At 42.8% G+C, this 12,992-nt stretch overlaps 1 protein-coding gene across 1 annotated transcript; it reads right to left on the bottom strand.

Annotated features, from left to right (window-relative positions):
* Positions 1-2,529: 2,529 nt before the first annotated feature.
* On the bottom strand, positions 2,530-4,289 carry c1ql2 (complement component 1, q subcomponent-like 2). The gene is made up of 2 exons (XM_084907979.1): positions 3,629-4,289; positions 2,530-3,387 (listed from the first exon to the last, which is right to left on the bottom strand). Exons 1-2 carry the CDS (start codon positions 4,208-4,210, stop codon positions 3,208-3,210), a joined length of 762 nt encoding a protein of 253 aa, XP_084764105.1. The 5' UTR covers positions 4,211-4,289; the 3' UTR covers positions 2,530-3,207.
* Between the last annotated feature and the right edge of the window lie 8,703 nt (positions 4,290-12,992).

The following is a 12,992-nucleotide window of genomic DNA, read 5'->3' on the forward strand; positions in this document are numbered from 1 at the left end:
TACGGGCTGAAGTGTAGAATGATTGAAATGAAAATGTTTTCATCAGTTAAATCTATTAGATTTCTTCATGTTTCATGGCACTCATACAATTTTGTTAAATCTGCTCAACAAACTATTGCTTAATTTACCCCAAACAAAATTTAAATAACTACACATCTCAAAAATGTTTAATTTTGCTTAGATTTAATTAAAACATGTAACTTTTGCAGGTAACTGTCACGGTACTGGGTCGTGTGACCCTGTGTTTGAGTTTTATGTATTTTTTGTATTCATTTTCAATCTAGTTAAATCCTAGGTTGCTGTTCAGACCTTATTTCTTAGTTATTTCTGTCATCTCCGCCTGTACTCAGTCTCCCTGGTTCCTGCGTCCACGTTTCATGTCTATGCGGTTAAGTTCATGTCATGTTTTATCTCCATGTCAATGTCTCCGTATTTCCTGTTTTATTTTGTAAGAGTCTGGTGTTCTTTGTTCATTGTAGTTGGTGTTACTCTCCCCTGTATTGTCATTATGTTTCATTCTAGTCAGCTGTGTTCTCATGTGTCTCCACGTCCCCTGATCACCTCATGTGTGTATTTAAGTCCTCAGTCTTCCTTTGTTCGTTGTCGCGTGTACCTCCCTTCTGGTTAAGTTAAGTGTTTTTCAGGATTCTGTGCAGTTCATGTTTGTCATTTGGTTTATGTTGTTTTCATGCAGCCGCACGATGAGGTTCCGTGCAGGTCATGTTCATGTCTTTTTCGTCACGCCGCTTGGTTCACAGTTTCCATGCATCTGCACAGCATTCTGTTCACAGTGATCATAGTTATTCCTTTCAGTCAGGTTAGTGTTTTTCCAGTTTAGGTTTTTGGTTAGTTGCAGTCTCTGTCCCTGTTATGTTTTGTCTACTCCCCTCTGCATCAGCCCAAATAAAGGCTCGCTTTCAGTTTAAGTTCACTCCCGTCTCCTCGCCTGTGTTCGCGCCTGGGTCCACCACACACACTCTCCACACGGTCTGCCCCCGCTGGCCGTGACAGTAACTGTGCAGGGGCGGGTCACCCAAAGTTTTGCCAGGGAAAGGGGGGCACAAAGAAATACTTTTCTCATTTAAAATGTCTAGTTTTTAATAAATAAGTTTCTGAATCTTACAACTTTTAAACTTGCAAGACTTTAAAAGTTCTTATCAGACATAAAATGTATAGAAATCATAGATGTATACCAACAAGACAGCGTACATCACTGTCACAACAGCGTTTGTTTTCATTCAAAGACTTCATGGCTTTTCCTATAACACCTGGGGGGCCGGTCTCTAGTCAAAATGCCCGGGTCGATTTTTTGTCCCAGTCCATTCCTGGGCACGACACGCAGTGAGTTAATCTGAGAAGGTGCAATAAAAAATAAATGTCCGGGCCATCGGTGCACATCGCAAATCAGCTTACATAGACACATTAGTTGTGCCGCTTCTTAATGGCGGTATCTTAGCTAACAACCCCAACTACCAGATTCAACTTTTAATTGGCTAAAAATCACTTAGCCTACCGGTGAGAGGGACGTTGCTAGCTGGCAGTTTTTTCAAGCGATGTTGAAATTTCCACATTCCGACACTTCAAATGCTTCAGCTGCTGTCCGCTCAGCACGGATACATAGACTGGAGACAGAATTCACAATGCGTTTTCGTGACTTTCAGGTGTATGGACCTTTTTTTTTTCTTTTCTGATCAAACCAGAAAGCTTTAATGAACAGCTGGTTTGTCTCGCATTAACTGGCTGGACACAGAGGACATCAAAATACAGCTGATTGAACTGAAAAGCTCGACTCTGTGGGGTCAAAGTTTGCAGAACTACAGACGCAGCTGGAATCCACAGCTGTGCGTGTTCATGGAGCTGCATTTTCACCTGCTGGACATCACTACCTGACAAGTTTAACTGTCTTCAGAACATTGCAGAGGCCTTATTGACAGTATTTGGCTCCACATATCTGTGTGAGCAGATTTTCTCTCACATGAGTCCTCAGGTAACCCTCTGAATGCTGGACACTCGGAGACCTGTGTCTCTGAGTGGGAGACCAGAGATCACATTAACATGTGTGTCTCTGTATTAACAAACATGCCATATTGGCCCAGTTTATTTTTCTTATCATTGTTGTGAGGAGACCATAAATAGCATTTGCATTTTCTGTTGTACAGTTCATTTGCTGTTATGGATAAAAAGTCTGTTTTTGTTTCAAAATAGCTGAAAACTATTTGCTGATAGCTGCCAACATCTGCGAACAAATATAATTCTATAAAGTTGTTCTATATAGTGTGTAACTGTTCATATAGAGCACATTGACTTCTGAGGACATTTTAGATGGCACTCATCATCAGAAAGGTTGCCTGCCCTTGTTCTAAGGAATTCATCATACGCACCATTAACGTCTTGTTTCCAATATATTTCTGATATATTTGTATATACCTACTTTTCTTATGTATTTATTACATTTCACCTGCTCACAGGGGTTCCACTATGTCTACAACATGCTGTTATTACTGACAGTCACAACCCTCCATGCCATCATAGAAAACAATCTTTTATTGAAATTACTGACCAACACTTATACTGGAATGTGAAGCAATCTTGACACATTCGTGCAACAACAGATGGACAGTTAATTACAGCTTATATTAGTAATTTCTTCTTGAATAGATAAATACATAAAAACATACATCTGAATAGACTATATATCCATAAATTAGCACTGCTTCACGCATTAATGTCTTCTGTATAGGGGATGGGGGGCTCATCAACAGTGGAGCCATAGACACGGTGATGCACAAAATCCACACAGTTTAATTGTTTAAATATCTGCACTGTAAACACACACTTATAAACACACACACAGAGTCTTTGTTCCTAACATATATATATATATATATACACATATATACATAATTTGCTGAATCTTGTATTATACTCATTTCACTTCTTTCTCCAGCAGAAATGTGTTTCAAAGGGGTTCCTATGCACTGGAAAGGATACGGAAAAATAATTAGCACCCGTGTTTTAAAAGGGAACTCCTAGAATTTAAATAAAAAGAAGAATCCATATCCTTTGAAGAAAGTTAGATTTTTAAAAGTGAGTACAATGACAAGGGTTTTATTGTTGGGTGGCAGCTTTCTTCCATCAGTTTGATGAGCTGTGTTTAGAGGCTTTTTTCTCTCGCACGGCCTGTTGGAGTGGGTAGACGTTCCCAAATTAGTCCGGGTACAGAAGGAAACCTGAAAACGTGCTGTATTTGTTGTTGTTTCCACCGTGCGCTTTTCCGCCGTCCAGCTTTACATAAATCTCGTCCCCGGAATCAAGATGTAGGACGACGCTGTTACTGGCATAGTCGTAGTTCTGGTCTGCATCCTGCGCTATAGCACTGGCCCGGACCTGCATGAAAGATAATTGGAGATAATTAGCATTACTCAAATCATGACAGGTTAAGCTAAAGCGAGAACAACCCATTCAGAATACAGAACATAGTTCCTCACTAGACTCTTGACTTGAAATGAGAGTGCGTAATTGCGCACCACAGCTCCGTTGTGAAGTCCATTCATGCAATAAACAATCACTAAGAGTTTACATTTGTGCTTACAAAGCACGGGTTTTTAACAAACAATTGGGTATTTACCTGCCCGTTTTTACACAAGTCTGCCCACATGCTTGTCCCGTCTCCTCCGCGCATCAGCACATGATAGGTGAAGTAATAAATCCCGGACACCTGGCATGTAAACTTGCCGGTCGTCGGGTCATAGTGGTTCCCCAGGTTCGTGACAACGTCGTCGAAGCGCAGCACTTCGTATCCCTCGTGAGGATTTTTCAGTCCCACATAAAACGCTATCTTTGCCCCGCCGATAGCCGTGCCCAATTCTCCGGCAGTCTCAGTCCGCGCTGTGCCCTCTACTCCGGAATACCCGAGCTTTCCAAAATATCCTCTATCCCCTGGTGGCCCCCTCGGACCCGGTGGTCCCGGTTCGCCAGGCGGTCCCCTCGGCCCCGGTTTCCCCGACCGACCTGGCTCGCCCTTAGCTCCTTGAACAAAGCTGGGGGATGGAATGGCGCTCAGGTCCTGCATGACCTCCAAAGCCGCGGTGCTAGGTTTGGGGTTGTACGGGTCACAGATCATCCGACAGGTGCCCATCATCTCGTAGTGCGCATCGGTCTTAGAGGTTTGGACTAACAGGGGAATCACGATAAGGAGAGTCAAAACCATGACGATTCCAACCACAGCGGCGATGAGTCTCTTCCTCTGGAGAGTCCGAGAAGCAAGCGCTATAAAGTCCGTTTTGCTTTGGGACGTAATTATGGAAGGTAGTAAAAGCTCACTTGAAAAGAAAGCGGACCTAAACGAGTCACTCAGTCCCACGATAAAATAAAGAGAGAGGGAGGAGAGAGAACAGCAAACGCAACGCCACCCTGAGCCCTCTTCAGCCTGCAGCGTTCAGCGCGGTGCCGCTGTCACTTGACTTTGCGCAGCTGACATATTCGTTTTGGCGTGGCTGGATGGCATCTCGGAGCGAGAAGACGCTTGCAGCAGGTTTTGTTCGTTCCCCCCCAAAAGTGAGAGGGGAGTCGGGAGCTGTTGACGCAGCAAGTTGAGGGCAAAGCCTGTTGCGTTAAGGCGGCAGCAATAATCATGTCATCTTTATTTATGAATTATAAATCCCTTTGCATAATTCTCAGCGGAAGGAATCAGGACGTATTATTGACACTTTGAATCCCCAGGAGACCGTGGCACATTTCCCATTTTTTCTCCGTAAATTCGAGGAAATTACCTTAAAGATGGATTTTGTCTTTGAGAAGAAGGGTCGAATAAATAGTTTCAGATGAACAGTTCAGTGTAGTCACAACTTCAGTCTCTGTGTTTGAGAAAAAAAAAGACCATTTGTTTTTTGACTAATGGTGAAACAGAATAAAACAAATTGACTGCAGTTCACAGCCAGTCACAGACGGAACCTTCCTTCTCAGCTTATTCATTCTGTTGGTGTCACCAGCTCCAATACCGCTCCCCTACCAGACCACAGCAAATTGAACACTGCGCTTGCAACAGCTGAGTAATAGAAAATGAGAGTGGTTTTTAGTGAAAACATTACTTTGAATAATTAAACAGATGGGACAAAAAGGGATATTAATGACAAAATGTAGTTTAAAAATAAAGATTTTTTGGAATTTGTTTTTAGAAATGCTTCCATAATAAAATTGAAAGCAACAGGTGAACAATGTGCATCTGTCAGCTTAACATCAAACAGAAGTGGGGAAAAAAGCTGATAGAAAAAGTCTCGCTGTGTTTATTTATAGTCCCGGAGTGTTGGGGACCTCCTCAAGGATGTCCAGCTTCTCAAAAACATCAGCGGTTCTGCCTGATAAGATACGTGCGTTCATCTGAGTCATTTGCTGTGACATAATCAAGTGTATACAGTGAGTGTAATAATTATTAGATGTCCTGCTAAATTTGTAAGTTTGCTCACTTACAAAAAAATGAATAGTGTCTATTTTTCCTGGTAGATTCATTTTTATGGAGAGAGAGACAGAATATAAAATCTAGATGAATAAATGTTATAATTTATAACCAGCTATTAAAGCTATGATTTGCATAAATATTTAATCCATGCAACAGAGTTATGGTTACCACAGATTGGCTGTGTGCCACATGATAATAAATAAATCCTGAACTAGGTGTATAAAGCACACCTTTCCACAGAAAGAATGTCTTCCATCCCAACCTCTGCCACCATAGGCAACAGCAAACAGATGTCAGGGATAACTCTGTAAACCTGCACGTGGAATTGGCTGCAAGACCATCGACAAGGACTTTGTCAAAAAGGTGACAACTGTTGATGTGATTATTTGGAAGTGAAAGAAAATATAAAATATCAATGACAACAATCACCCTCGGTCTGGAACTTCATCTAAGAGTTTGCGGATGAAAACGAGAGAGGTGGATCAGCTATTACACAGAAGGGGCTCATTGAGGATTTGAGGGCAATTAAAATCACAGTCACCAAGAACTATGGTGTAGCAGTAACACACTACACCATAATGGACTGAAATCTTACAGTGCACAAGGTTCCCCTGCTCAATAAGGAACACACACAGCCCATCCTAAGTTTGCCTGTAAACATCTAAATTCAGAGAAAGTTTAGGAGAAAGTGCTATGAAACCAAAATCGAGCTCTTTGGCATCAACTTGATCTGCTGTATTTGGAGGAAGAGAAATGGTGAGTCTGACCCAAAGACACCATCCCTACAGTCAAGCATGGGGATGGAAACATTATGCTTTTCCAATTAGGGGTACAGGATGACTTATTTGAATTCAATTCAATTCAATTCAATTCAATTCAATTCAATTTTATTTATATAGCTCCAAATCACAACAAAAGTCGCCTCAAGGCGCTTCATAGATACAGAGAAAAACCCAACAATCATATGACCCCCTATGAGCAAGCACTTTGGCGACAGTGGGAAGGAAAAACTCCCTTTTAACAGGAAGAAACCTCCAGCAGAACCAGGCTCAGGGAGGGGCGGGGCCATCTGCTGTGATTGGTTGGGGTGAGAGAAGGAAGACAGGATAAAGACATGCTGTGGAAGAGAGACAGAGGTTAATAACAGATATGATTCAATGCAGAGAGGTCTATGAACACATAGTGAGTGAGAAAGGTGACTGGAAAGGAAAAACTCAATGCATCATGGGAATCCCCGGCAGCCTATGTCTATTGCAGCATAACTAAGGGAGGATTCAGGGTCACCTGGTCCAGCCCTAACTATATGCTTTAGCAAAAAGGAAAGTTTGAAGCCTAATCTTAAAAGTAGAGCTAGTGTCTGTCTCCTGAATCCAAACTGGAAGCTGGTTCCACAGAAGAGGGGCCTGAAAACTGAAGGCTCTGCCTCCCATTCTACTTTTAAATACTCTAGGAACAACAAGTAGGCCTGCAGAGCGAGAGCGAAGTGCTCTAATAGGGTGATATGGTACTACAAGGTCATTAAGATAAGATGGGGCCTGATTATTTAAGACCTTGTATGTGAGGAGCAGGATTTTGCATTCTGGATTTAAAAGGAAGCCAAAACTGGAGAAATCTGCTCTCTCTTTCTAGTCCCTGTCAGGACTCTTGCTGCAGCATTTTGGATTAACTGAAGGCTTTTCAGGGAGTTTTTAGGACTTCCTGATAATAATGAATTACAGTCATCCAGCCTGGAAGTAATAAATGCATGAACTAGTTTTTCAGCGTCACTCTGAGACAGGATATTTCTAACTTTAGAGATGTTGCGCAAATGGAAGAAAGCAGTCTTACATATTTGTTTAATATGTGCGTTGAAGGACATGTCCTGGTCAAAAATGACTCCAAGGTTCCTCACAGCGTTACTGGAGGCCAAGGTAATGCCATCCAGAGTAAGAATCTGGTTAGATACCATATTTCTAAGATTTTCAGGGCCGAGTACAATAACCTCAGTTTGATCTGAATTAAGAAGCAGAAAGTTAGCGGCCATCCAGGTCTTTATGTCTTTAAGACATTCCTGCAGTTTAACTAATTGGTGTGTGTTATCTGGCTTCATGGACAGATAGAGCTGGGTGTCATCTGCATAGCAGTGTAAATGTATGCTATGTCTTCTAATGATGCTGCCTAAGGGAAGCATGTATAATGTAAACAGAATTGGTCCTAGCACTGAACCCTGTGGAACTCCATAATTAACCTCAGTGGGTGAAGAGGACTCTCCATTTGCATGAACACATGAGTCTATTAGATAGATATGATACAAACCACTGCAGTGCAGTACCTGTAATACCTACAGCATGTTCTAATCGCTCTAATAGGATATTATGGTCGACGGTATCGAACGCTGCACTGAGGTCTAGCAGGACAAGCACAGAGATGAGTCCACTGTCAGAGGCCATAAGAAGATCATTTGTAACCTTCACTAAAGCTGTTTCTGTGCTGTGATGAGCTCTGAAACCTGACTGAAACTCTTCAAATAAACCATTCCTCTGCAGATGATCTGTTAGCTGTTTGACAACTACTCTTTCAAGGATGTTTGATATGAAAGGAAGGTTGGAGATTGGCCTATAATTAGCTAAGACTGCTGGGTCTAGAGATGCTTTTTGAGTAAAGGTTTAACTACAGCCAGCTTGAAGGCCTGTGGTACATAGCCGACCATTAGAGATAGGTTGATCATATTTAAGATCGAATAATTAATTAATGGCAGGACTTCTTTGAGCAGTTTTGTAGGAATGGGGTCTAAAAGACACGTTGATGGTTTGGAGGAAGTAATTATTGAAGTTAACTCAGAAAGATCAATTGGAGAAAAAGAGTCTAACTTAACATCAATGGTACTAAGAGTAGCTGTAGATAATATTACATCTGTGGGATGATTATTGGTAATTTCTTCTCTAATGATTAAAAATTTTATTTGTGAAGAACAAGATTTGTTGATCAATTATTAAGTCATGTACTAACAGAGACTTGGAGGAGAGAGACCTAATATTTAATAATCCACATTTCACTGTTTTATTCGAGCGGATCATCGATTCCAGGCTGCGAGAAATCGTCACAGTACATGGCGCCAGCAGTATGCACGGCGACACATCCGTCAACTCTGCTAGCTTTGCTTTGGCTTTGCTGGCCTTATCCTTTTCTAGTTTATCCCAAAATGCCCTCGCTCTGCGTGTGTACAATCGGCAGTTACTCTTAGAAATCAAAGCATCGTATGACCTGGCTCTTAAACAAGCGGAGACAGGAGATGATTATGGGCCTCCTCCACCACTTTTTGAGCCCTGTATCTCGGCTTATCTGTGCCAGCACTCCTACACCACTTCCTGGAAGAAGAGCCCGAGGAAACAAGGAAAGCGGGCTGGTACACTCATCAAAGCTGTTCTCCGTGCTTCTCGTGGAACTACTGGACCAGCAGAGTGCATCTTTAGATGGATCCTGCCTGTTGTCCCTGGAGCTCCCACGACACTTGATCCCCGGCTCTCAGCATTCTATTTCCCTAAGCGGCCTCGGACCCATGGATGTGGTGTGGACCACATAAATCTTCGCACACTTAACTGAGCTGGAACATCTGATGTTAGGATCTACACACTCCAAATGGCTTTACTAAATGTAAGATCATTAGCAAACAAGACGTTTGTATTAAACGACTTCCTAAAGTCACAACAGTTGGACTTTCTGTTTCTGACAGAAACATGACTTCAACCCGGTGAGTCTGTAGCTTTTTCGGAACTGGTTCCTCCTAATTTCTCATTCTTCAGCCTCCCTCGGTCCTCTGGTAGGGGGGAGGCTTAGCCACCGTGTTCAACGCTCGATTTCATTGCCATCAAACATTCCAGCACGACTCATTTTCTAGTTTTGAACTCCAGCTGTTTGAGTTACACCTGAACTCTGCTGCTGTGTGCCCTCATATACCGCCCTCCCAAGTTTAACAAGGATTTTATCAAAGAGTTTTCAGGTTTTATGGCTGGAATTGTTCTTAAATTCGACAGTTTTTTAATCCTTGGTGATTTTAACATCCATGTCTGCTGTGACTCTAAACTTTTGGTCAAGGACTTTTTAAATATTATTGACTCTTTTAGCTAGACCCAGTGGGTTACTGGTCCCACGCATGAAAAAGGTCACACACTGGACTTGGTGCTCTCCCACGGGCTGGATGTGTGCATCACGGAAATATCCGAGTTGCGCATCTCCGATCATCTTCCTGTGTCGTTCACTCTAACGCTGAGCTGCTTGGTAGATAAGCCGTGCGTCCCAGCGCGCAAAAAACGAGCGCTTAATGCTTTAACAGCGCCGCTTTTTCTGCTGCCATTATGGATTCTGGAATAATGAACTCCAACTGTAAAAGTGTTGAGGACCTTTCTGACATTCTTCATTCTACCTGCACTGATATCTTGGACTCTATTGCTCCGCTCAGGACTGTGCGCGCTAAGCATTTATCAGAGCCATGGTTGAATGAACATACGCACTCCCTCAGACGTGACTACAGACGTGCCGAAAGGAGATGGAAAAAGGACAGATTGCATGTTTCCCTACAGATTTTAAGGACTTTCTGTCTTTATGCTCACCAAGAAGCTGTAAAAACTGCAAAGACACAGTTTGTCTCAAACTTAGTGTCAGTAAACAGTCACAGGCCTCAGGTACTTTTTAATGTCCTTAATCGCTTTCTTAGTTGACGTGATAATGCTGGAGTCATTTTTTCACCAAGTATGTGCGATGATTTTTTAGCATTTTTTAATGACAAGATCCTATCGATTAGGGCTCTTGTCTCGTCGTCTGCTGCTTCAGATCCGAGTCTTTCTCCTGTGTGCTCAGCTGTCTTAGAGCAGTTTGATCCCGTCTCCCTTAATGACTTGACCGCGGTAGTTAGTAACCTAAGATCATCACACTGCTCCTCTGATTGTCTCCCTCCAAGCTTGCTTAAAAGCACTTTTAATACTGTTGGGCCTTTCATCCTGAGATTAATTAATACGTCTCTTGCTACAGGCTGAGTCCCATCATGCTTTAAACAAGCTGTAGTTCAGCCTCTTCTTAACAAACAAAACCTGGACCCAACTGTTCTGTCCAACTACAGGCCTATCTCAAAGCTTCCTTTTCTATCTAAGGTGAATCTTGGAGAAAGTGGTCTACCTACAGTTGCAGGACCACCTTGATTTTAATATGATCTCTGAAAAATTTTAATCTGGTTTTAAATCACTACATAGCACTGAGACGGCACTTTTAAGGGTTTTTAACGATATTCTTTTAACTCTGGACTCTGGCAGCCCTGCTGCCCTTTTATTGTTGGACTTGTCAGCAGCTTTTGACACGGTCGACCATGACATCCTGTTATCACGGCTCGAATTTCATGCTGGCCTAAAAGGATCTGCCCTACAGTGGTTTTGGTCCTATTTGTCAGAAAGGTTTTTTCATGTCAATATGGGCCCCCACAACTCCAAAATAGCCCCTCTTAAATACGGTGTACCTCAAGGCTCTATTTTGGTTCCTGCCCTGGTCGCACTCTATTTGTTGCCATTGGGCTCCATCTTCTCGCGGTACAGCATTTCATTTCACTGTTTTGCTGATGATTTGCAAATTTATCTACCTTTAAAAGCAGGGTCAGACCATCCGCAGCTCTTATTGCGCTGCCTTGACGATGTCAAACAGTGGTTGTCATTAAATTTTTTAAAGCTAAATGAAAATAAAACTGAGGTTGTCATTTTTGGCAAATTTAATCATATCGACAGCACTCTGGGCCCCTTTCCTTCTATTGTAAAACACATGTAAAAAACCTCGGTGTCTACATTGATGGTTCTTTTAAATTGAATAAGCAGGTGAGTGCAGTAGTTCAGTCCTGCTTCTTTCAGTTATTGCAGCTAGCCAAGGTAAAGCCATCCCTCCCGGCTAACGTCTTTGAGCGTGTTATTCACCTTTTCCTTACTTGCAGATTAGACTACTGCAATTCATTGCATTATGGTCTAGATCAGGCCACCATCCATCGTCTTCAGATGGTTCAAAATGCAGCTGCTCGCCTGCTAACTGGTACCAAACGGAGAGAGCATATAACCCCACTTTTAGCTTCTTTACACTGGCTTCCTGTCTCCTACAGGATCCAATTTAAACTTTTACTTTTTGTTTTTAAGTCACTTAATGCCTGAGCCCCTCCTTACCTGTCTGAGCTCCTCTCTGCTTATGCTCCAGGAAAAACCACGAGGTCTAGCTCAGAATTAATGCTGTCCATCCCACAGACTTATTTCAAATCTCGTGGTGATAGATCCTTCTCTGTGGCAGGTCCCAGACTTTGGAATAGTCTCCCCCTAAATATTAGATCTGCACAAATACTTGAGCAATTTAAATCACCACTAAAGACACATTTTTATGCCCTGGTTTTAACACACTATGACCCAAGCATTTTGATCTTATTTGAAATAGTTTTAGTTATTGTTTTAATTCTTTTATTGTCCTATTATTGTTTTATATTGTTAATATTGTATTACATTGCTGCTTTTTAATGCCACTTTTATATTGTTAAGCACTTTGTGCAGCATCGGCTGTTTGAAATGTGCTATATAAATAAATTTGACCTTGACCTTGACAGTAACGCCCAACCAGTGTGGCTTTGTCAAAGGATGTGGCACAATAGATGTCATCCATGCCGCCCGCCTGCTGTTGGAGAAGCACCGAGAGAAGACCAAGACCATCCATATGGCCTTCCTTGACCTGGAAAAGGCTTTTGACCGAGTCCCTCATGGCCTCTCACAGAGAGTGCCAGAGCTTGATCCAATCGATGTAGGCCCAGTGGACCCGAGGCCTACGTCGATTGGATCAAGCTCGTGTACAAAAACGTGACCAGCACAGTCAGAAGCCCAGTGGGAACATCGCCACCTTTCAGCATCACCGTGGGCGTGCACCAAGGCTCCGCGCTGTCCCCGCTTCTCTTCATCCTCTGCATGGACACCGTGACCGCTGACCTCCAAGCACCCCGCCCTTGGACACCCCTCTATGCTGATGATGTCTTCCTCGCAGATGAATCCCGAATGGAGCTGCAACGCCAAACGCAGCAATGGAAGACACGCCTGAGTGAGTACGGGCTGAGGTTGAACACCAAGAAGACTAAGTACTTAGAAGCCGACCCCCAAACCGACGGCACCATCAGCATCGATGGGGAAGACCTGGCAAATTCAATTCAATTCAATTCAATTTTATTTATATAGCGCCAAATCACAACAAAAGTCGCCTCAAGGCGCTTCATAGATACAGAGAAAAACCCAACAATCATATGACCCCCTATGAGCAAGCACTTTGGCGACAGTGGGAAGGAAAAACTCCCTTTTAACAGGAAGAAACCTCCGGCAGAACCAGGCTCAGGGAGGGGCGGGGCCATCTGCTGCGACCGGTTGGGGTGAGAGAAGGAAGACAGGATAAAAGACATGCTGTGGAAGAGAGACAGAGGTTAATAACAGATATGATTCAATGCAGAGAGGTCTATTAATACATAGTGAGTGAGAAAGGTGACTGGAAAGGAAAAACTCAA

The sequence above is a fragment of the Perissodus microlepis genome, chromosome 16 (assembly GCF_051167445.1).
Source record: "Perissodus microlepis isolate ML-2025 ecotype Zambia chromosome 16, ASM5116744v1, whole genome shotgun sequence".
Classification (NCBI taxonomy): Eukaryota; Metazoa; Chordata; class Actinopteri; order Cichliformes; family Cichlidae; genus Perissodus; species Perissodus microlepis.

Bases quoted from the DNA above. Each gene is read 5' to 3' on its own strand.
- c1ql2 (XM_084907979.1), bottom strand. From the start codon at position 4,210: ATGGTTTTGACTCTCCTTATCGTGATTCCCCTGTTAGTCCAAACCTCT. The intron at 3,388-3,628 runs GTAAATACCCAA...TCTTTCATGCAG, and splicing joins ACTTGTGTAAAAACGGGCAG to GTCCGGGCCAGTGCTATAGC.